This window comes from Mobula hypostoma, chromosome X2 (genome assembly GCF_963921235.1).
Source record: "Mobula hypostoma chromosome X2, sMobHyp1.1, whole genome shotgun sequence".
In the NCBI taxonomy this organism is placed as follows: Eukaryota; Metazoa; Chordata; class Chondrichthyes; order Myliobatiformes; family Myliobatidae; genus Mobula; species Mobula hypostoma.
In genome coordinates, this window is record NC_086129.1 from 40,323,803 (window position 1) to 40,348,068 (window position 24,266).

Below are 24,266 nucleotides of genomic sequence, written 5' to 3' on the forward strand. Positions count from 1 at the left end.
TTCTCCCCATGTCACAGAACTGGAAAATGATGAACACTGTCAACTGGAAAGCAGGTTCATTTGACTTGATCAGGTGTCAGCCATATGGTCCTGTTACCCCTTCTACCAGCTTTCACTCCGAGAATCCTGGAAATCAACTTTTAATTCGCAAATGCTCTAGGAATTGACATTTGGCAACCCCATCTGTAGTATCTGGACACTTCACTTGCTTCAACTTATAAAGTGAAATTTCTAAGAATTAAAATTGCTGTACTTTCTCCAATACAAAACCCCATTTTATCACTCCAGCTTCTTGCAGTGATATATAGTGTAACAAAGAAAGTTATCTTCTCTTCCAAACCTCCAAATTTGAATAATGTTAATATTCAGAAATATTCAAGTAACAAGAGAATAATGCATTTGCTTAACTTGTTATGACGCTTTACAAAGTTATTCAACTTACCAATCCATTCTGGCTCTCAACACAAGTCGTCTGCTCCGGCCTCTTTCCCTGTACCTCTGCAACTTATTCCCTCATTGGCCAATCAACTGATTCTACTGCCACTCCCATCATGAGATATTAATAGTAGTCAATTAAACTACAGGTAAACCTTTGGAACATGGGAGAAAACTGGAGCATCCATACAGTCATTGGAAGAGCATACAAACTCCATATACACTCAGTGACTACATTATTAGGTATATCTGCTCATTAATGCAAATATCTAATCAGCCAATCATGTGGCAGAAACTCAATGCATAAAAGCATATCAACGTGGTCAAGAGGTTCAGTTGTTGTTCAGACCAAATATCAGAATGAGACCCAGGTGACTTAGACCGTGGAATAATTTTTTGTGTCAGACGGGAGGGTTTGAATATCTCAGAAACTGATCTCCTGGGGTCTTCACGCACAAGTCTCGAATTTACAGAGAATGGTGTGAAAAACACAAAAACATCCAGTGAGTGGCAGCTCTGCGAGCAAAACTGCCTCGTCAATGAGAGAGGTCAGAGGAGAATGGCCAGACTGGTTCAAGCTGACAGTTACCCAAATAATCGCGTGTCACAACAGTGGTGTGCAAAAGGGCATCTCTGAATGCACAACACATCGAACCTTAAGTGAATGGGTTACAGCAGCAAAAGAGCATACCAGCTTCCACTTCTGTACCTAATAAAGTGTCCAACGAGTGTAGACAGCAGTACTTTATTTTCTTATTAACTCTTTTTGTTTTCATTGTCTTTGCTTTATGGAAAACTTCAGGATTAAATTACACTTAGGCAATGGACTGAATGATAGTTGAGAAATATATTCAAGTTTCTCTTTCAGCTACCATTCAGAATTTTAGATTTGTTTAGTTCTTGTCTGTCTCACTGCTGTGTATACATTTCCGTTCCCCTCTCATTGTTACGTGCACAGAAACTGAGCCAACACGTTTCAAGAAACCCAAGTATGTACACAGAGCGCAACAAGTTTTGACAAAACACATTTTCACTGCATCATTTTTAAATCAGCAAAATTAAAGATAGGCTTGCATTTATGTAGTGCCTTGGGAAACCACAGGGCACCCATGAAGGTTAGTGAAGTAGCTGTTTAAGTTACTGTTGCAATGTGGGAAAGATTCTGTTCCACTGCATTGCTCTAACACGTTTCACAATTCATCTCAAACTGCCTTACAAGCAATACCATACATTAGAAACACAAGCACCATGCAAAATGCAGCAGTGAACTTGCACGCACCAAGATCCCACCAACAGAAATCCAGAGCATCACCTTTTAGTTGTGGAGAACAGGGACTAAATGATGGCTGGACACCCGGGATAACACCTCAGCCTTTCTTTAAAACTGTACCAAGCATTCCTTCACATCCACTCGAGCAGTGAGTATGAAAGATGGGACCCCTCCAGTGGGCAGTGACGCTTGTTAAGCAAGCCAGAGAGTGAAGGTGATTGCAGAGCAACATCACCGATGTTTCCTTTTTACAACCTCACCCTTCTTTGAGGGATACAAGGAGATCCAGGACTTTCAGGAAGTTCTGCCAACACACCAGTCTTATCAACAGTGAAAATGCAGCTACTAATTTAAAGACAATTCTGGTGGGGAGCCATTTTGATTCTGACTTCGATCTACACAGCTGCTCACTAATTTATTGACTGAGCTGGTTCCAGAGTGCAAGTACCACCACAAAGAAGGCATGACAATGCATCTACTTTTTCAAAAAAAAACAATTGTGCAGATTCAGCATAATTTGATAATCTTCTACAGATGCACAGTGGACAGCATCCTGAATGGTCGTATCATGGCCTGGTATGGAAACACCAATGCCCAAGAATGGAAAAGCCTACAAAATGTAGTGGATATAGCCCAGTCGTCACAGGTAAAGCCCTCCCCACCATTGAGCACATCTACAAGGAGTGCTGTTGCAGGAGAGCAACAACTAACATCAAGGGCCGCACCACCACCCAGGCCACGCTCTCTTCTCGCTGCTGCCATCGGGAAAGAGGTACAGGAACCTTGGGTCCCACACCACTAGATTAAGGAACAGTCATTCGCTCTCAACTGTCAGAAGCAGAGGGAATAACTTCACTCACCTCAACACTGAACTGACTCCACAACCTACAGACTCACTCTTAAGGACTCCACAACTCATGCTCTCAGTATAATTTACTTCTTTTTATTTGCACAGTTTGTCGGCTTTTGCACACTGATTGTTTGTCAATAGGTTTTCACTGATTCTATTCTAGTTCTCTGTTCTACTGTGAATGCCTGAAAGAAAATGAGTCTTAAAGTAGTAAATGGTGACATATACCTACTTTGATAACAAATTCACTTTGAATTTTGAGACAACAGTATAATTGTCAGCAATGGAGTGACAGGGCATGCACTATCAACAGCATCAGAGGAGCAAAAACATACAAGATGTAGGATTGGCAAAGGTTACTGAAATACAGAGGCAAGGCCATGGTATAGGGCTTGAAATCTGTTACATTTTAATATAAGACCACTTTCTTAATGCAATTGTGAACCATCAGTTTGAACGCAACAAGTCCAAAAGATGCATACATCCAAATACTGCTCATTAGAGGCTTTTCATTTTCATTTTTCATTCTATCTATCCTGGAGGCAAATGGTGTCACCATGGTCACCATTTGCCTCCAGAATATGTAGAATAAAAACACAGCAGATAATGTAGTCTATTACCCAGCAGGTATTAAATAGCTGCCTGTTTAATGCTCACCTACATCCTTGCCACATTCTTCCCTATTCTACTAAAGGCAATTATGTCATAATTATATCAATAATAATTTAATTTAAAAACAAGTGCAACAGTCAATTGAAAAATCATTGTACTTCAGTCTCACCAGTAAAGCATTATCATATTGTGTCTTTAATAAAGAAAGCCATTCCAGTTTTTATGAATGTGGTAATCAAATATCAGACAGCCACGTATACAGATTTTAACAGAAAACTCAAGGAACACCCAGCAGGTCAGACAGAATCTGTGGTAAGGGAAACATTTATTGTTTTAGGACCAGCCCTGAAACATTAAATGTTGCTCTTTTCACAAACACTGCCTGACCTGAGTGTTTCCTGCATTTTCTGTTTTTAAATTTCAGATTTCCAACATCAACAGTTTTGGATTTTCATGAATATATTTTAAGCACAAATGACCAAATGTGTCAGTCCTCAGCTGCATCTTAAGCCCATAAGACATAGGAGCAGAATTCAGCCATTTGGCCCATCGAATCTACTCTGCCATTTTTCATCAAGGTTGATCCATTTCCCGCTCAGCCCCAATCTCCTGCCTTCCCCCCGTATCCCTTCATGCCTTAACCAATAAAGAATCTATCATCCTCTGCCTTATATATACACCCCATGACTTAGCCTCCACAGCTGTCTGTGGCAATGAATTCTACAGATTCACCAATCTCTGCTTAAAGAAATTCAACCGCATCTGTTCTAAAAGGACATCCCTCTATTCTGAGGCTGTATCCTCTGATCTTCGACTTCCTCACCATAGAAAGCATCCTCTCCACATCCACTCTATCGAGGCCTTTCAACATTCCACAAGTCTTAATGAGATCCCTCCCTCATTCTTCTGAATACTGGTGAGTACAGGCCCAGAGCCATCGAACACTCATCATGTGATAAGCCTTTCAATCCTGGAATCATTTTTGTGAACCGCCTTTGAACCCTCTCCAATGTCAGCACATCCTTTCTTGGATTAGGGGCCCAAAACAGCTCACAATACTCCAAGTGAGGCCTCACTAGTGCCTTATAAAGTCTCACCATTACATCCTTGCTTTTATATTCTAGTCTTCTTGAAATGAATGTAAAATTGCATTTACCTTTCTCACCACTGACTCAACCTGCAAGCTAACCTTCAGGGAATCCTGCACAAGGACTCCCCAATCCCTTCGCACCTCAGATTTTCAAATTTTCTCCCTGTTTAGAAAATAGTCTGTGCTTTCATTTCTTCGCCCTACATGCATGACCATACACTTCCCAACACTACTTCCCATCTGCCGCTTCTTTGCCCATTCACCTAATCTGTTCAAGTCCTTCTGTAGCCTCTCTACTTCCTCAGAACTACCTGCCCCTCCACCTAACTTCATATCACCTGCAAATTCGGCCACAAAGAAAACAGTTTGAAGAGGGAACAATAGGTAAAAAGGTTTCAGAAGAAAATTCCAGAGCATGGGCCATGGAGGACACTGCCAGTGGTAGTGCAGTGACTGGCAGTGAGGAAGAGAGCAATAGAGAACTAAGTTGAGAGCCTTGGCATGATGGGAATTTAAAAAGAGGCAATGCTAATCGTAGAACCAATTAGCACAGAGATGATGGGTGAAAGGGATACAGTGCAAGACCAAGGAATTGATTGTGGACTTCAGTCTGGAGAACACACAGCAGACCTCACTGAGGTTTCAGCAGTGGAAAAGGCGACCAGCTTCAAATTCCCAGGTGTCAGCATCTCTCAGGACCTATCCTGGGCCCACCATATTGATGCAACCACGAAGGTGGTACACCAGCAGCCAAGATCCTTGCAAATTTCTACAGCTGTACAGTGTGGAGCATTGTGACCGGTACAGGGCTGCCAAAGCACTGGATCCACTGGATCACAAGAGGCCGCAGAGGGTCAAATACCCAGCCAGCTCCATCACAGGCATCTTTAAAAGGCAGTGCCAAGAAGGTGGCATCCATCATGAAGGACCCTCACCACCTGGGACATGTCGTCTTCTCAGAACCACCATCAGGGAGGAGGTACAGAAGCCTGAAGACCCACACTCAATGTTTCAGGAACAGATTCTTCCCCTCTGCCATCAGATCCCTGAACAGTCCATAACACTACCTCACTACTCCTCTTTTGTAACCGATAGTGATCTTTATGTCTTACACTGCACTACCACTGCTCAAAACAACACATTTTCATGAAGTACGCCAGTGATAATAAACCTGATTCTGGTTTGGGCAGCTGAATTTTGGATTGCCACATGAAATGCACAGGATAGGAAAGGCATGGATGAGAATTTCAGACGTCAATGAGATGGGAGACTCAGTTTCAAATTTTTTTTTGTTTCAAATAATATTTTAAAAGCTGTTGTTTTGAAACTGGGAAGTGCAGAAAGGCTCTGATGTCAGAACCTTGGAAACAGGATATCCCCTGTCCAGGGGCCGCCCCAGCCAGCTGTCCCACTGTGCACCACCTTTTCTCACTTATAACTACAACTTAACAAAATTTGACACAAACAGACACCTCCTGCCCCAACAGTGCCCTTTACAGAAATCAGCACTCAAAATAATTCAATTGCATTTTAAGGCTCTCTCTCTGTGAAACAATACTTTATGAGCTGGGAATGTTTTTTTTAAAAAATGTATGTTAATACAAAATAAAGTGATAGAACATAAAACAATAAGGCACAGGAAAAAGCCCTTCAGCTCACAAGGTCTGTGCCGACCAGATGCGATAACATGGGGGTATTTCAAAAACAAACTAAATTTTAACAGCTTGTAGATTTTGGAATCATGGTGACAAATAGGGATGGGTGGAGAGATTCAACAGTAGAAGCAAATGTGAATTGCAAAATGTTGGGAATAAAATGGGTAATGTATTCACAGCAGTGGATAGACAAGAACTAAACAAGGCTGGTAACAAGCACAAGATTATAAAAAAATAAATAAGAATTGTAGAGCAGAAACATTTCTAAAAGGAAAGGTTCGGAGGTCCGAAATAAAGAAAGGCCTGTCTGATGTTAACCAGAAACATCAAATATATATAAAAAAGGAGAAACTCCCTAGCCAAGAGAGAGCAAACTGGTAGAATTCTCTGCCTGTGGAAGCAGTGAAGGCTACCTCATTAAATCTACTTAATGCACAGGGTGATAGGGAAAAGATAGGCAAGGCACTGATTTCTGCGACAGATCGATTTTAAAACAGTTACATATTTGTACAAGACAATTAAGACAGTTAAATAGATTTTTGCATAGCGGGGTAATTAAAAGTTATGGGGAAAAAGACAGGCAAGAGAAAGATACATTTTTGAAGACAAATAGAATTTTAAGATACAGATTTTTGCCCAAGTCATAATTAAGGCACAGTTAAGAAATTAAGGAAGCAGCATCCACCATCAGAGACCTCCACCATCCAGGACACGCTCACTTCTTGCTCCCGCCATCAGAAAAAAAGGTACAGGAGCCTCAGAACTCACACCACCAGGTTCAGAAACAATTGTTATCCCTCAACCATCAGGCTCTTGAACCAGAGGGAAATCTTCACTTGCCCCATTACTGAACTGTTTCCACAGTCCACAGACTCACTTTCAAGGACACTTCATCTCATGTTCTTGATATTTAACACTTATTTATCATTATTTCCTTTTTTTCTTTTGTATTTATGTGCACAGCTTGTCTTTTGCACATTGATCCTGTTGGGTGTGGTCTTTCATTGATTCCATTGGGTTTCTTGTACTTACTGTGAATGCCCAGAATAAGATGAACCTCAGAAGTACATGGTGAAATATATAGTATTTCCTTTGAACAGTTAGATAGATTTTTAGATGGAAGGGCAATTAAAGGTTATGGAGAAATGGCAGGTAGGTAGTCCCAAGTGCACAGCCAGATCAGCCATCTTATTGAATGGCGGAGCACGACGGGCCATAGTGCTAACCCCTGCGCCCACTTCCAATGCTTGTATGTAAATGTTACAACCGAAATTGGAGGTAGCACAGGGGTCAAGGGAAGAAGGAAGAACACTGTTAGCCAAGTACCTCGCGAGCTGAAACACATCAGCTTCACTCCGATAAGCTTCTGTTGAGAGAAAATGAACAGACTATTGAGGAAGAGAATGAGATATTCATTATGTTTTCAGCAAAATAATGACCTTCTGAATCAGCTTTACTTTTATGATGTGCACCTTATTCCAGATGTCCCCACCCCAGAAATAATTTCTCTGCATCCACCGCACTAAATCACTGTGATCTGAGGTGTCTAAATCAATCACTGCTCAGTTTTCAGAAAGGAAAGGAATTTAACTGTCCTACAACTTAATTCTTAAACTCTTGAATTCATTTCATTCTGTTGGATTGACAGTGCTTCCCACCTCAGACCCTCGGCACCCACCAAGGTCAATGCCCTTTGCTTGAAGTTCTGATTAAATAAACCAAACATGTCAGACTAGACAGGGAATGACAGGGTTAATGGCTTTGCCGGCTCTGGGTCTGTACTTGCTGGAGTTTAGAAGAATAAATGGAAGGGGGAATCTCATTGACACCTATTGAATATTTAAAGGGCCAGATAGAGTCGACATGGAGAGGATGTGTAGTGGACCAGAGGGCACAGCCTTAAGAGTACAAGGACGTCGCTTTAGAACAGAGGTGAGGAGGAATTTCTTCAGCCAGAGGGTGGCGAATCTGTGGAATTCATTGCCACTGACGGTTGTGGAGGCCAGGTCATTGGGTACTCGAGATTAGTTAGAGCATCAAAAGTCACAGGGAGAAGACAGGAGAATGGGGCTGAGAAGGATTATCAATCAACCATGATGGAATGGTGGAACAGACTCAATGGGTCAGCCTAATTCTGCCCCCATGTCTGATGGTCTTATAGAGAGGAATCTGTGCACCTCTGTACAATCAAATTCCTTTTTCCTTATTCCAGCACCCCCTCCCAGATCCCACTTAAAACACTTCATTACTATTTTGTACCAGGAGACAATGAGGATCATCATCATCAATTTTTTGGATTCAGAGCAACCAAGAAGTTAAATAAAAATGTATGTAATATTCCTCTCCCATTTCTGGCTCAAAGCCATTGTCCCACAAAAATGACAGAAAACTTGGGACAATTGGCCTCATTCCTCATTCATTGGTTGATTACACTGCATTCACAACATCCTCCAGTTCAATGTCAGATACCAAATGTTTGTAAAATTATGCCCTTTAATTTTGAGTTGGTAATATGTAGCTTTGCCGGCTGGCGGCGTAGTAGCATCAGTGCCGGACTTCGGAGCGAAGGCTCCCGAGTTCAAACCCAGCCGGCTCCCTTGCACGCTTTCCATCCATGCTGCGCTGAGCTAGCAACTCAGCCATTTAAAAATAAGAAAGCCTGCTAAAAAAAATGCCATCATTGACGGCGTCCCGATGACTCCACTCGGAGTAAAGGGCTTTCTTCTTCTTCTATATGTAGTTTTGGACTTGACATTGTTGGAGCTTGATGACATTCACACTGCAAGTTAAACAAGGCTGAGGTACATTGGTTGCAACTAATCTGCAATCAGCTACCAGAAAGTTCCATTACCAGAGCATGTATTAAGAATATTAATGCACTCTCAGAGAAACTGCAATGCCACTGGGATCTCAAAGGCCTACAAAAATGTGGTCTACGAAATGCAAACTACTCAATTTGCAGAAAGCACCCAGCAGGGCACAATTATAGATTTTACCCTGATAACCTTGAGCTGTTACTTGGAAAGCAGAATTCCGAGCCATTTGATGCTGGAATGCAGTAGTACATGACAGAAGGGCACGGGGAGCAGTTTCCAGAGATGCATTAACTATAATGGAGGACAGCACTGACTTTAAATGCAATTCTTTCAATAGTGCTTTGAGCCAGTTAACCCTAATACACATCTCTCAGACAGTAAATGACAGCACTCACATTTACGTTGCACATTTCCCGGCTTCAAGTCCCAAAGCACCTTTCAGCCCGTGAAGTATTTCTGAAATAGAGTTCCTGCTATGGGATGTCCATTTGTGCACAGCAAGATCCCAGTAGCTGCAGTGTGTTATTAACTAGACCTGGTAAAATGATGCTGGTTCATTTACAAATATTGCATAGGTTCCCAGAGAGCTCCCTGGCACTACCTCCAAAAACAAAAAGGACAAAACATTCAACAACTGTAAGTGAAGTCATGGTTTAAAGATGGTGGCAGGGTCAGTGATACCCTCGCTGAGCACTGTACTGGTGCTTTAATGCCTGTGGTGGTAAGAGCACGTGTACCCTGTGATCTTCCACGGTTGGCAGAGACCACTGCCCAGCTTTTCTGTGCAGCGAAGGCTGAGTGGCATGGGGCGTAGGTGGTGGCCAGGGAATTAAAGGCAAGAATTAAATGCAGGCAAACCATGAGGCAAAATTGAACTGCGGGAATGCTACCCAGCAGAATCTGCAACTTCAGGGGCTTACTAAACTCTTTTGGAATGAGCCTTCTTGTTTCCTGTTGTAGTTAGGCCAATCCACTAAATAATAACATATAAACGCAGTCAAATATCGAGATAATCCTCTGGTGATAATATAGAAATCTGAAAGGTCGAAAGAGCTGATGCCAAGTAACGAACCATTCCCACTACTCACTGCGCATGCCTTCCATTAAAAAAAAGCAAAAGGTGAAAACCCAAGGTTGTGAAATGGTTGCAAGTTTTTAATATCTTCTCATGCATATTGGTGGGTTCAGTTTATTCATGATAAACATACATGGAAAGAATAGTGCAATCTCAGACAAATATGTTGGGTGAACTGCATAAAATAACCAAAATGATTTCAGAAAACTTTACAGCATAGGAGACTCTTCAGACTATTCTCCACACACTGGCTTTTTGAAAAAGTACTTTATTAGTCATGCTCATGTGCTTCACTCCTCCACTATACATCTTCCTCTTCAGCTACTAGGAGAATTGAGGGGTGTGTGGTAAGTGCAGGAAAGTGTTACAGCCATGATCTTACTGAATGGGGAAATCATATACTAAGGCCCAAATAACCTTTTATTGCTTGCCTCTTATGCTCCAAGATAGGCAAGTCACCTTCAAAAATTACAACTAAATCCTCACCCATCACAGGATAAAACCCACCAGCTCATTTCACATGGCCGTCTATGGGAGCTTGCTGTGTAAATATTAGCAACTGCCTTTGCTACATTACATCAGGGACTACACTTCAAAAAAAAACTTCACTGGCCACTTTGTTCTGGGATGCCCCCCCAGGTTGTGAGGGGCAACTGTAAAAAAAAAGCAAGTTTATTTGATCATCCCTTTTGTGTGAAAATGCCTCTCAGCTCCCACCAATCTGCTAGTTACCCTAAATCTGCCTCCGTCAGTCACGCTCTTTCCCTAGAATAAGAAACAGCTTAGTAACCCCTTTAAAACTTTGGTTGTGGACCTATAGGTGGGCAACTAAAAGTGTCCACCATGCTGAAGGCCATTATGAAAGCCAGTACTCAGGGAACGAATGAAAGGTTTTGTTTTGTGTGGGATAGAGAAATGACGTAGGATTCAAATAATTCAAATAAAGCTGTTTAATAAAATTTGCGCTGTTAACTTTGGTAACTGATATGACTAATTATGGGTTCATCGTCCTACCGTGAAACGAAAATAAAACAGACTCAACAAGGTTATTGCATCAGAAATACCTGGTTAGCTGGGAATAAAGCTTTGCTGCAATCACCTTTTTAAAAAGCTGTTTTTTTTGAGACGGAAAGAAAGTGTGTTACGTTGGCCACGGCATTCCTGTACATTGCAGATGCAGCTCGCTATATTGCGAATAAAACTCACGTGTCAGTTTGGGGGCGGGGAAGAGAAGGCATAATCATATATTACTTGATTAAAAACAATTAACTCCATTTAAATAGCCTTGAATAAAATAAACGGAATGCGTGGGTAAGCGAAGAATCAGTAAGATAGACGCACCCAAATCTAAAAGCAGATAAAATTGATAGTGCGCTCCAGTAACACAATCCTTCTCCAACGTTACAAAACCACTCACAAGGGTCAAGGAGACCCACCACCGAAATTGCAACGTAGCTACTCCCACCGCTCTAAACTACCCCGGACAAACTCCCACCTTCCTGTCTGAAGGCCATACTTTCCTCTTATTGCCATAATTTTGTGCCCGTAGAGAGGGGAGCTGTTGCTTACTTAAACCATTTCCCCCTTTCGAAAACGGGTGGGTGGAGGGAAGCGACCGCGAAACGTAACACTGTCATTTCTCCTCGCGTTTTAAGCATTTTCCTGCATTTTAAGCAGGGTTTAAATCTCTAGGCCATGTGACAACTCCTCAGTAAAGGTTTATGACTGAAATAAAATATTACGCTTAGAAGCACAGCGCCATTGAGATACAGTAATAGCTCGGAGCAAATACGAAACAAAGGCAGAGAGATAAAATGTATATAAACTCGTCCAACTTACGCCCTCGCTTTAGGGAATCCCATTGATAAAAAGACCTCCAGAGTTGACCCATGTTTGACGGTCATAGGCCGGTTCTGGCGATTCTTTCGGGGCACAACTTTACTGTACATCTCTTCTTTGGTAGCCATGGTTTATGCGTGTGAGATTAAAGTGACATTATTCTAATCAAGAGTCCTGGCGTGTACGTATACCATGCAGAAAGCGTCTCACACACGGGCACAGCACAAGAGCGTCAGGGAAGGGCAGCCCGGCTGAATACAAGGCGTCTAAGTCACCCAGGCAATATTCACTTTAACCACACGACCATCGGAAGTGTGACTGTGGCCTTAAAATATTATATATTTTTTCCAGACTGCAGGAGAGGGAGGAGCATTTGCAACGAAATTATGTCATTCAACCGACCACACTCTTCAGTAACTGGTTAATTTATGAATGAGTCGGGCGAGCTCAGCGATCGGCTGCCCCGCCCTCCCTTCCCCTTTTACGGAGCGGCTGACCTTCACTGCCGGATCTGCTGCGAAAAAGTTCAGAAGCATTAATTACTCATCAGTCGACTATCGGCTAATATTTGTCATCAGGGAATGTATTTATTTATTTTCAAAATAATTCCGTAGCGTCAGATTATGAGCCATGACCCGCGGCAGAGTATGATCCAGGCCAGCACGTCGGTGCTATACTGAAGTGCGGCTGCCTTGTCAGAGGTGCCGTTTCTTCCATAAAATGTTAGTCCCGGAAACATACTGCGTAGTGGTGGTGGCTGAGTGTGTTGTACCATCCTTTATTATAGCCCGTTTAGCTTCGCTGATGATTGTTTTCCACAGCGCCAATCGTGGGATCTTGCTGTGCATAGTTTGGCAGCCGCAATTCCTATTTTACAATAGTCCTTCATTGTCTGTTAAAGCACTCTGAGGCACTGTTTCTTTAGCCAGAGGGTGACGAAATTGTGGAATTCATTACCACAGACGGCTGTGGACGCCGAGTCATTGGGTATATTTAAACTGAATGTTGATAGGTTCGTGGTTAGTCAGGACATCATAAGTTACGGTGAGAAGGTAGGAGAATGGAGTTGAGAGAGATAATAAATCAGCCACAATGGAATGGTGGTGCAGACTCGATGGGCCAAATGGTCTAATTCTGTTCTTATGTTTTATGGTCTTATTAAGAAAGGGAGGTAAAGGTGCTGTAGTAATGCAAGACTTTCTCATTCTGGTCTTTGTTGTGGTTGAATTGAAGCGTGGGTTTGATACTAAGCTCATAAATAAAGTGGCTGCAGAGGTGGAGAATGCTTTGTTTGCAATGTATCAAAATGTTGTGGATTTGGGAGAGGTCCCAGGTGGCTGGAAAACCACAATGACTATGCATGAAGGCCATAGTGACACTCAGTGGTCTACATTGGACAGGTCACGTCATTCTCATGCCCAATACCACACTTCGGAAACAGGCACTCTGTTCCAAGCTCCATCATGGGGAGAAGTTACCAAGCCGCAGAGGGAAAGATCTGAGGATGTGTTCGAAGCCTCCTTAAAGAAATGCAACATTCTGGCTGACTCCAGTGAACCTCTGGCCTTTGAGCTGCAGCTGGAGATGGAGTATTTGGGATGACACTGAGGACCCCAAGGCCAGCCATTAAGATTTGGCATTGATATTCTTGAGGTGGAGGAATTTCTTTTGCCAGCTGGTGGTGAATTTGTGAAATTCATTGCCACAGACAACACAGTGGGTATATTTAAAGCAGTTGATAGTTTCTTGATTAGTAAGGGTGTCAAAGGTTAAGCAGAGAAGGGGTCTGAACTATTTCTAATCTACACCCAGCGACCATTTTATTAGTTACCTCTTGTACCTAATAAAGAGGCCACTGAGTGTATGTTCATGGTCTTCTGCTGCTGTAGCCCATTCACTTCAAGGTTCAATGAGTGGTGTATTCAGAGATGCTCTTTTGTACTCCACTGTTGTAATGCATGATTATTTGAGTTTCTGTCGTCTTTCTGTCAACCAGTCTGGCCATTCTTCTCTGACCCCTCTCATTAACAAGACATTTTTGCCCACAGAACTGCAGCTCACTGGATTTTTTTTTTCACACCATCCTCTGTACACTCTAGAGATTGGTGACTGTGAAAATCTCAGGAGATCAGCAGTTTCTGAGACACTCAAAACACCCCATCTGGCACCAACAATCATTCCACAAAGTCACTTAGATCACATTTCTCCCCCATTCTGATGTTTGGGTTGAACAACAACTGAACCTCTTGACAATGTCTGCATGCTTTTATCCACTAAGTTGCTGCCACATGACCCAGGGCACGATAACCAGGTTTGGGCAATGTTAACATGAGACAGAAGGAAGCCATTTTTCCTCCTTCTATGTCATCCATGCCAGATCCACATAGTCCACTCTCCAATTCGTTCCTTCCCTTGGCAATTTATTCTCTCTTACATATCCATCAACTCTTTATTGATTTCCTTTTTGCCAGTTACCAACACTAATGAAATGCAGCTTGTGCAATTACCTTCCCATCTGTGGAATGTGGGAGCAGACCAAAGTTTGAGGCAGAAACCCACTTGGTCACAGAGAGAACACGTAAACACCCGAGGTCAGGATTGAACCTGGGCTGCTGGAGTGATACAGCAGCAGCACTGACTGCTGCACCACAGTAAGCACTTTATTTTCTCTGAACTAATTGCCTGTTTGGCCTTGGATCAGTTAACTTTGCATCCAGATCCCACCCCAGAGCTTAGAGTACGAGGGTTCCCACTGTTGGGAGAAGGTGAACCTCATGCAAGAGTCTACAGATGCTGGAATCTAAAGCAAAATACTGGAGCCCCTTAAATGGAAAAGCCTACAAAAAAGTAGTGGACAGGGCCCAGTCCTCACCATTGAGCACATCTGCATAGAGTGCTGTTGCGGGGAAGCAGCATCCATCATCATCCAAGCGATGATGCTCGCTGCTGCCATCAGGAATGTGATACAGAAGTCTCAGGACCCACACCACCAGGTTCAGGAACAGTTACTAACCCTCAACCATCAGGCTCTTGAACCAGAGGTGATAACTTCACTCACCTTTACTCACCCATCACTGAACTGTTCTCACATCCTATCGACTCACTTTCAAGGATTCCTCATCTCATGTTCTTGATATTTATTGCTTAGTTATTTATTTTTCTTTCTTCTTGTATTTGTACTGTTTGTTATTTTTGTACATTGATTGGTTGTCCGTCCTGTTGGGTGCAGTCTTTCATTGGTTCCATTGTGTTTCTTGCATTTACTGTGATTGCCCACAAAAGAGGAATCTTAGAGTTGTATAGGGTGACATAAATGTACTTTGATAATAAATTCACTTCGAAATTTTGAGACTTACATGAGAGCTGGAGTCAACTGGCAAGTAGATCATGCATCAGAATCAAAATTAGCTTCAATGCCATTGACATAAGTCGTGAAATTGTGCAGCAGCGGTGCAGCTCAATACATCAAAAATACTATAAATTACAATAAGAAATATATACACATTACAAATTTAATTTATAGTGCAAAAAGAGATTAAAATAGTGCTGTAGCGTTCATGGTTGGTTTATTGTTCATTCAGGAATCTGATGGTAGAGGGGAAAAAGCTGTTCTGAAAATTTTGAGTGTGTGTCTTTAGGCTCCTGTACCTCCTCTGTGATGGTAGCAATGAGAAGAGAGGACATTCTGGGTTTTGGGATCCTTAATGATGGATATTGCCTCTCTGAGGCATCATTGATACACATGATATGATGGACGGCCCATGCGTTATAACACGGCCGCTCACTGGAGCGGCTGGGAATGAGTGATGGCAGTGTCTTGTACTGCTGCACAAGCCATTGAATCGAACAGTAGACAGAAAGGAATTAAGGACTGGTAGCTATCTAGTGACTCAATGTGCCTCTCAGTGGTACATCACAGAGCTACAAAGTCTGTTACGACATTAAAGATTTTCTTTTTGGGACATCCCCTGGCATCAAGCTCAACCTGCTGCCACTCTGGTTTTATGGGTTCTGAGGTGACTAATGTGGTGGTATGCGACTCGTTCAACGGCGGTATTTCTTTCTCTCTCATTTTGTTTAGTAATTTATATATAATTTATGTTTATTTTAACCTATGTTTGTGATGTATTGTGCTGTTACTGCAACATGCTAGCTCACATGGTATTTATAACCTGCTTATGATAATGAACTTGAACACAGACAGAGCAGGCAGGGCCTGACAGTATGAGTGGGTAAGTTGTGAGGAGGTGCACCTCTTCTGTCACTTACCCTACTGTCCTCTCTGCTCCTTATAGTTGGCAACTGCCCCTTCTCACTCTGAGCAGCTGTGGGCCAGGGATTCTGGATAGTCAGTGGGGATCTTGCATTTTTCAAGATTAACACACAAAGTGCTGGAGGGACTCAGCAGGTCAGGCAGCGTCTGTGGGAATGAATAAGCAGTCGGTATTTCGGCCCAAGACTCTTCTTCAGGACTGGAAAGGAAGGGGGAAGAAGCCAGAGTAAGAAGGTGGGGGGAGGGGAAGGAGTACACGCTGGAAGGTGATAGGTGAAGCCAGGTGAAAGGGGGGGGGATGAAGTGAGAGGCTGGGAGGTGATAGGTGGAAAAGATAAAGAGCTCATGGCATGAACTTTGACTTCTCTAACTTCCGCTAATGCCATACCTCCCCCTCGTACCCCATCTGTTATTTATTTATATACACACATTCTTTCTCTCTCTCCTTTTTCTCCCTCTGACTATACCCCTTGCCCATCCTCTGAGTTTTCCCCCCTCCCCTTTTTCCTTCTCCCTGGGCCTCTTGTCCCATGAACCTCTCATATCCCTTTTGCCAATCACCTGTCCAGCTCTTGGCTCCATCCCTCCTCCTCCTGTCTTCTCCTATCATTTTGGATCTCCCCCGTCCCCCTCCCACTTTCAAATCTCTTACTAGCTCTTCCTTCAGTTAGTCCTGCCGAAGGGTCTCGGCCTGAAACATCGACTGTACCTCTGCCTATAGATGCTGCCTGGTCTGCTGCGTTACACCAGCAACTTTGATGTCTGTTGCTTAAAGAACTCAAAATTTATTTTGACTTTTGAACTTTTTGAACTTTGAACCGAAGAAGAAGGACTCTAATAGGAGAGGAGACTGGACTATGGGAGAAAGGGAGGAGGAGGGGCACCAGGGGAAGGTGATAGGCATGTGACTTGTTGGGTTTCTCCAGCAGTTTGTATGTTACTTTAGATTTCTGGCATCTGCAGAATTTGTTGTGTTTCTGACTTGCATTTTTCGAGGAGGTTTCACCTTTCCTCTGGCAGTGCCTTAAGGATAAGGCATGGCTGAATATGTAATCAGAACCGGAGTGCTTCCTGGGTCTCTCCACAATGGGGGTATTGTATGGAGGACCATTGCTTGTTTGCTTAGAGATCTGTGTGAACAAACAGATCTCAACCTTTGAAGGTGGGGCTATAAAAGGCTTCATTATTTCACAACAGGAGGAAGAAAATTTGTGTAGAATTTTTACTGATGACTGCTGGCTTGTGCTACTCTCCAGCCTGACACTCAGTCCACCAGACATGCCTCCGAACACTCATACTATCAAGCCTAATAAATAAGCCATGTGCAATCTTACAGGAGAGGTTTGAAATATCCCTGGAAAGTGGTCGCTGTGACAATTTAAATGGGCTGAATCATTCTGGTTATGGCTGACGATTCCCTTCAGAATCTCCAGTACAAATCCAAACTGCAGTACATCACAGAATCGTTTTCATTGTATAATCCTGTTTGAGCTCTCAGGTCTTCTCCTGCCGCTCTCTTAAATTTAAACAATCGCCCTTGAAAGGTAATTGCAGGTCAGCTTTTTTGAACTACACTCCTAAACTGTGGAATTCAGTACCTTAAACTACTGATATGGGAACTATGCTACCGTCAATCGATGAGCACCGCAGAGAGTGATGTGGACAGCCCAGTGTATCTGTGGCTGTGAACTTTCATCTATTCAGGACATTTACAGCAGCAGGTGTGTAAAAAGGGCCCAGAGGATCATCAGGGACTCCAGCTACCTCAACCACAAACTGTAGCATTAAGGCCAGGATAAACAGGCACTAGGACAGCTTCTTTCACCAGGCCATCAGATTTATCAATACACATTGATCTGATTGCATATCTGACTGTACATGTATACAAAACAATTGTGCATAAAATCATAGTGCTTGGGCACATTTCCCCTCTTTATTGCTTGCACATTGCAACGGAGACACAACATAAAGATTTTTACTCCCTTGGATGTAGGAAATAAAATCAATACAAATACAAGGGATGTAGACTCACTTTCAAACACCAGCTCAAAACCTATTTATTTAACTGTGCTTTTAACTAGCAACTTTTTGTCTTTTATTTTTTGTATTTTATTAAAAGGGAGCCTTTTCTGGTTGGCTGCCAGTGACTAGTGGTGTTCCACACAGATCTATGTTGGGACTGATTCTTTTTACATTGTATGTCAATGATTTGGATGATGGAATTGGTGGCTTTGTTGCAAAGTTTGCAGACAATATGAAGGTAGGTGGAGGGACAGGTAGTTTTGGGGAAGTAGAGAGGCTCCAGAGGGGCTTGGACAGATTAGGAGAATGGGCAAAAAAATGGCAGATGGAATGCAGTGTCGGAAAGTGTATGGCCATGCACCAGTAGAAGAAATGAAAGGATTGACTATTTTCTAAATAGAGAGAAAATACAAAAAAAATGAGGTGCAAAGGGACTTGGGAGTCCTTGTGCAGGATTCCCTAAAGGTTAATTTGCAAGTTGAGCCTGTGGTGAGGAAGGGAAATGTGATGTTAGCATTCATTTCAAGAGGACTAGAATATAAAAGCAAGGATGTGATGTTGAGGCTTTATGAAGGACTGGTGAGGCCTCACTTGGAGTATTGAGAGCAGTTTTGGGCCCCTTATCTTAGAAAGGATGTGCTGAAACTGGAGCGGGTTCAAAGGAGGTTCACGAAAATGATTCCAGGATTAAACGGCTTGTCATATGAAAAGCGTTTGATGGCTCTGGGCTTGTATACACTGGAATTCAGAAGAATGAGGGGTGACCTCATTGAAACCTATCGAATGGTGAAAGGCCTTGCTAGAGTGGATGTAGAGAGGATGTTTCCTATGGTGGGAGAGTCTAAGACACAGCCACAGAATAGAGGGGCATCCTTTTAGAACAGAGATGAGGAGGAATTTCTCTAACCAGAGAGTGGAGAATCTATGGAATTTGTTGCCACAGGTGGCTATGGAGGCCAAGTCTTTATTTATATTTAAGGCAGAGGTTGATAGATTCTTGATTAGTCAGGGCATGAAGGGATATGGGGAGAAGGCAGGAGATTGGGTCTGAGAGGAAAATTGGATCAGCCATGATGAAATGGCAGAGCAGATGCGATGGGCCAAATGGCTGAATTCTGCTCCTATATATTATGGTCTTATTTTTTAAATTTTATTTTCATGTTTGCACTTGTAAAGTGTTTGTAAGGCACTTTGATCTTCATCATCTGTATGAAAAGTGCTCTATAAGTTATTGTTTTTATTAAACCCGTACATAAGACCTACAGCTGTTATAAGTCTGGGATTTACTGAATGACAGGTACTATATCTCTCAGCACTTCATCCAACAGTGAAGGCCAGTGTGTCAAGATTTCCCAGAATAATATTCTCTGATTCAGTGTGATTTTTCTGACAGGGACAGGATCAAAGAACATCACCCAACTCCCATTCATTTCAACCAGGCTTGTATCCAACTTTACATTAGTTGTTCTTTATTGATTTCAGATTAGACTCACACAGCACAGAAACAGACCCTGTTGGCCCACCTTGACCATGGTACCCAAGAGGAACATGGTGACCTGCCTCAATGACTATCATCCAGTTGCTCTTACATCCACTGTGATGAAGTGTTTGAGAGGTTGGTGATGAAACATATCAACTGCTGTCTGAGAAGTGACTTGGATCCACTCCAATTTGCCTACCAGCACAACAGGTCCACAGCAGATGCCGTCTCATTAGCTCTTCACTCAATCCTAGAACATCTGGACAGCAAAGATTCATACATCAGGATGCTCTTCATTGACTACAGCTCGGCATTCAATACCATCATCCCCTCAAAACTAATCAATAAGCTTCAAGACCTTGGCCTCAAGACCTCCTTGTGCAATTGGAACCTCGATTTCCTCACATGCAGACCCCAGTCAGTTCAGATTGGCAACAATATCTCCTTCACAATCTCCATCAGCACAGGCGTACCACAAGGCTGTGTGCTTAGCCCCCTGCCCTGCTCACTTTCCACTTACGACTGTGTGGCTAAGCACAGCTCCAGTGCCATATTTAAGTTTGCTGATGATGCCATTCTCTTAGGATGAATCGAAGGTGGTGACAAATCAACATATCCGAGCAAGATTGAAAATCCAGCTGAGTGGTGCCACAAAATAACAACCTCTTACTCAATGTCAGCAAGACCAAGGAGCTGAACATTGTCCAGTAGGAGGAAACCAGTGGTCCATGAACCACCAGTCCTCATCAGAGGAGCAAAGGAGGAGAGGGTCAACAACTTTAAATTTCTCAGTGTTCACATTTCAGAGGACCTGTCCTGGGCCCAGCACGTAATTGCAATTACAAAGAAAACACGGCAGCACCTCTACTTCCTTAGCAGTTTGCGAAGATTCGGCATGACATCTAAAACTTTAACACTTTCATAGATGTGTGGTGGAAAGTATATTGACTGGCTGCATGACAGCCTGGTATGGAAACACTAATGCTCTTGATCTGAAAATCCTACAAAAAGTAATGGATATGGCGCAGTCCATCAAGGATAAAGCCCTGCCCTCCACTGAGCACATCTACATGGAGCACTGTCGCAGAAAAGCAGCATCCATCATCAGAGATCCCCACCACCCAGATCATGCTCTCTTCTCACTGCTGACATCGGGAAGAAGGTACAGGAGCCTCAGGACTCACACCACCAGGTTCAGGAACAGTTATTACCCCTCAACCATCAGGCTCCTGAACCAAAGGGGATAACTTCACTCAACTTCACTTGCCCCATCACTGAACTGTTCCCACAACCTATGGATGCACTTTCAAGGACTCTGCATCTTGTGTTCTCAATATTTATTGCTTATTTATTTATTTATTATAATCTTTTTTTTCTTCTTTTGTGCTTGCAGAGTTTGTTGTCTTTGGCACACTGGTTGACCGTTCTGTTGGGTGCAATCTTTCATTGATTCTATTATGGTTATTGGATTTATTGGGTATGCCTACAAGAAAATGAATCTCAGGGTTGTAAATGGTGACATATATGTACTTTGATAATAAATTTACTTTGAACTTTGAAAAGCCAAACAGGTTCTGGCAAGAGCCAAGGCTTTACCTCCAGCTTGCTCCTTAAAGCTGTTAGTGTGTTCTGGGGAAGGGGTCCTCAGCAGGACTCTTGACACTCCTCACCACATGCCTTCCACATCTGGAGGGTCAGCTAGATCAATCATCCACATCTGGAGGGTAGGCACTGCCATCTGCTGACCTGGCTACAGGTCTGATCCAGCACGATCCGCCCATGATTTGCAGACAAGACTTAAATGAAAGCACATTTAAATAAATAAAAACACGCCTGCCATTTGACCTTGCTCAGATATCCATCACTTGTAGTTTCTGGATTATATTACAACAGTCTGCACACGCCATCTCGGCAGCATCTTCCAAACACACAAAATCAAACAAGCAAAGGCAACAGGCATCTTTTTCCTCTCGACACAGAAGGAGGCTCCTTCGCCCATCAATTTCAAATGTTCAACGTTCAGAGTAACTTTATCATCAAAGTACATATACATCACCATGTACATCACCTTGTGATTCATTTTCTTGCACGCATTTACAGGAAAAAAGGAAATATAATAGAATATTTACAAACATCTATACATAAAGTCTGACAAACACCAAAGTGCAAAAGAAGACAAACGGTGCAGATAAAAAAAGTACTGAGAACCTAAGTTGTAAAGAGTCCTTCAAAGTGAGTCTGTAGATTGTAGAATCAGTTCAGAGTAGTGGTGAATGAAGTTATCCACAGTGGTTTTCCCTCATCGTCCTGCCAGACGATGCTGAGGATGTTCTACGGGTCTGTGGTGGCCAGTGCGATCATGTTTGCTGTTGTGTGCTGGGGCAGCAGGCTGAGGGTAGCAGACACCAACAGAATCAACAAACTCATTCGTAAGGCCAGTGATGTTGTGGGGATGGAACTGGACTCTCTGATGGTGGTGTCTGAAAAGAGGATGCTGTCCAAGTTGCATGCCATCTTGGACAATGTCTCCCATCCACTACATAATGTACTGGGTGGGCACAGGCGTACGTTCAGCCAGAGACTCATTCCACCGAGATGCAACACAGAGCGTCACAGGAAGTCATTCCTGCCTGTGGCCATCAAACTTTACAACTCCTCCCTTGGAGGGTCAGTCACCCTGAGCCAATAGGCTGGTCCTGGGCTTATTTCCTGGCATAATTTACATATTACTATTTAATTATTTATGGTGCAACTGTAATGAAAACCAGTTTCCCTCGGGATCAATAAAGTATAACTATGACTACAGGGGACTGCATCAGGGCTTCCCCGTGAGTCAGCTCCTCGCAGTTTTACAGTTTTTTAAATCTCTTCCACGTGTTTCAATTCACAGACAAAATAATTTTCTGACCCTGATGTGGGCCTCCTGTATCAGAATGGGACTCATTCAGAATCAGAATTGGGAGGGAACAGGCCGACCAGCTCCCTGGCTTCTTTCAGGAGTGGTGTGTTCAAACAACTATGACTCCCCCAGCCCAACTCCACTTCCCACTGGTGAAGAGTATTTGCACAGATGCAGGCAATTTGGTTCACAGTAGCTGCTGCTAGACTTCTAAACAAAAAACAAGGATGAGGGAACATCTCACTCCCATACTAGTTACTTTGCATTGGTTTCCTGTATCTTTTACAATTGAATTTACAGTTCCCTTACTTGTTTTTAAAGTTCTTGATGGTCTGGGGCCGGAGTACGTCACAGAATTGTTTTCATTATATAATCCTGCTCGAGCTCTCAGGTCTTTTTCCACCGGTCTCTTAAATTTAAACAATCTCCCTCAAAAGAAAATACAGCTTTTTTAAACTACACTCCGAAACTGGGAACCCAATACCTAAAGCTATAAGGGATGCAGACTCAGTTGACACCTTTAAACACCAGCTCAAAGCCTATTTAATGAACTGTGCTTTTAAATAACATCTTTTTGTCTTTTATTTTCATGTTTGTACTTTATCCCATTGTAAAGTACTTTGAACTACATTGTCTGTATGAAAAGCGCTCAATAAATAAGTTATTATTATTATTTATTTTTTCTCAGCTCAAGCTCGTAAAACCTGAGGTATGGACACAGCCAAGCACACTCATTTCTCAATTACTAAGAACTTTCAGACTATTTTAGTGGTGTTTACTATTGTGGCTTTCTGGAGATTTACATAAATATTGCTGTGTCGGCCTAATCGTTTAATGACTTTGGGATGATACCAGTTGTAGATATTACTATCAGGACAATGTATACCCTATTCATATTCCATAGTCTTTCAGTTTCCTCTTTTAATTCAGCAGATTGCAGGTGTTTATCACTTATTGATTTCTGTCTGTCATGTATATTTGGAAAGGCTATATTTATTAAATAAGTTGTTCTTGCTTGTTTGTCCTGTAATATTATATCTGGATGGTTATTATGGATTGTCCTATCTATACTAATGGATCAATCGTAATATAATTTGTCGGACCCTAACTCTAACGTTGGATAAGGCTTGTATTTATAGTAAGGTATAACGTCTTCTATTATTATTTTTTAAAATTTACTTTTTCTCAGCTGAAGCTGGTAAAACTTATTATTGTTGGTGTTGCCTCTTTGAAAGACCAATATGATTAGTCTCCCTCATGTGCCTTTTCCCATTGCTTTGGAAGAGGTCATGGAATTTCCTTGTTTCCTCAGTGTCTTCCTCTGTAGCCAACTTATACCCTCTCAGCTTAGTGTTTGTATGTGACCAACCTGAATAGTTTGGTTTTATTTAGTAGTTTAGCATTAAAATAATTGCAAATTTCTTCACAGGAGTGTTAAAAACATTTTTTTTTTGTTTTGAGTAGCACAGTAACATAGCAGTTCGCGTAATGCTATTACAGAGCTTGAGACCTGGGTTCAACCCCGTTGCTGTCTGTAAAGGGATTATATGTTCTTCCCATGACCGTGTGGGTTTCCTCCGGGTGCTCTGGTTTCCTCCCACAGTCCAAAGCTGTATAGATTAGTGGGTTAATTGGTGACATGGGTATAGTTGGGTTACGCGAGCTCATTAGGCCGGAAGGGTCTGTTACCGTGCTGTATTGCTAAATAAAATAAGTATAAAATTCCCATTGAACCATATCAGGAAATATTGAAACACATGATCAAGAGATTGGTCGAAAAGCTGTTACTTTAAAGACCGTCTTAGAGGAGGGAGTGATGTAGGGAGACAAAAAGATCTTGGGAGGAATTTCCAGGCCTTGAGGCCGAGGCATGGTTGCAAACATCCAGAAGTATGGAGATGCAGAGATCAGACTGCAGGAGATACCAGAGATGAGAAGAGGTGAAGCTAC

General features: G+C 42.5%; 1 protein-coding gene across 3 annotated transcripts in view; it reads right to left on the bottom strand.

Annotated features, from left to right (window-relative positions):
* Window positions 1-12,070, bottom strand: part of LOC134340993 (ubiquitin-associated and SH3 domain-containing protein B-like) — a 162,072-nt gene extending 150,002 nt beyond the window's left edge. Inside the window, exon 1 of one of the 3 annotated variants that reach the window (XR_010016694.1) lies at window positions 11,643-12,070. Coding sequence is in view for 1 of the 3 variants with exons in the window: in XM_063038662.1 (XP_062894732.1) it covers window positions 11,643-11,770 (128 nt within the window). In the remaining 2 variants the exon portion in view is untranslated. Of the gene's footprint in view, window positions 1-442; window positions 502-11,642 lie in introns of those variants that run through there. The other 2 variants (XM_063038662.1, XM_063038663.1) reach the window with 2 other exon arrangements.
* Between the last annotated feature and the right edge of the window lie 12,196 nt (window positions 12,071-24,266).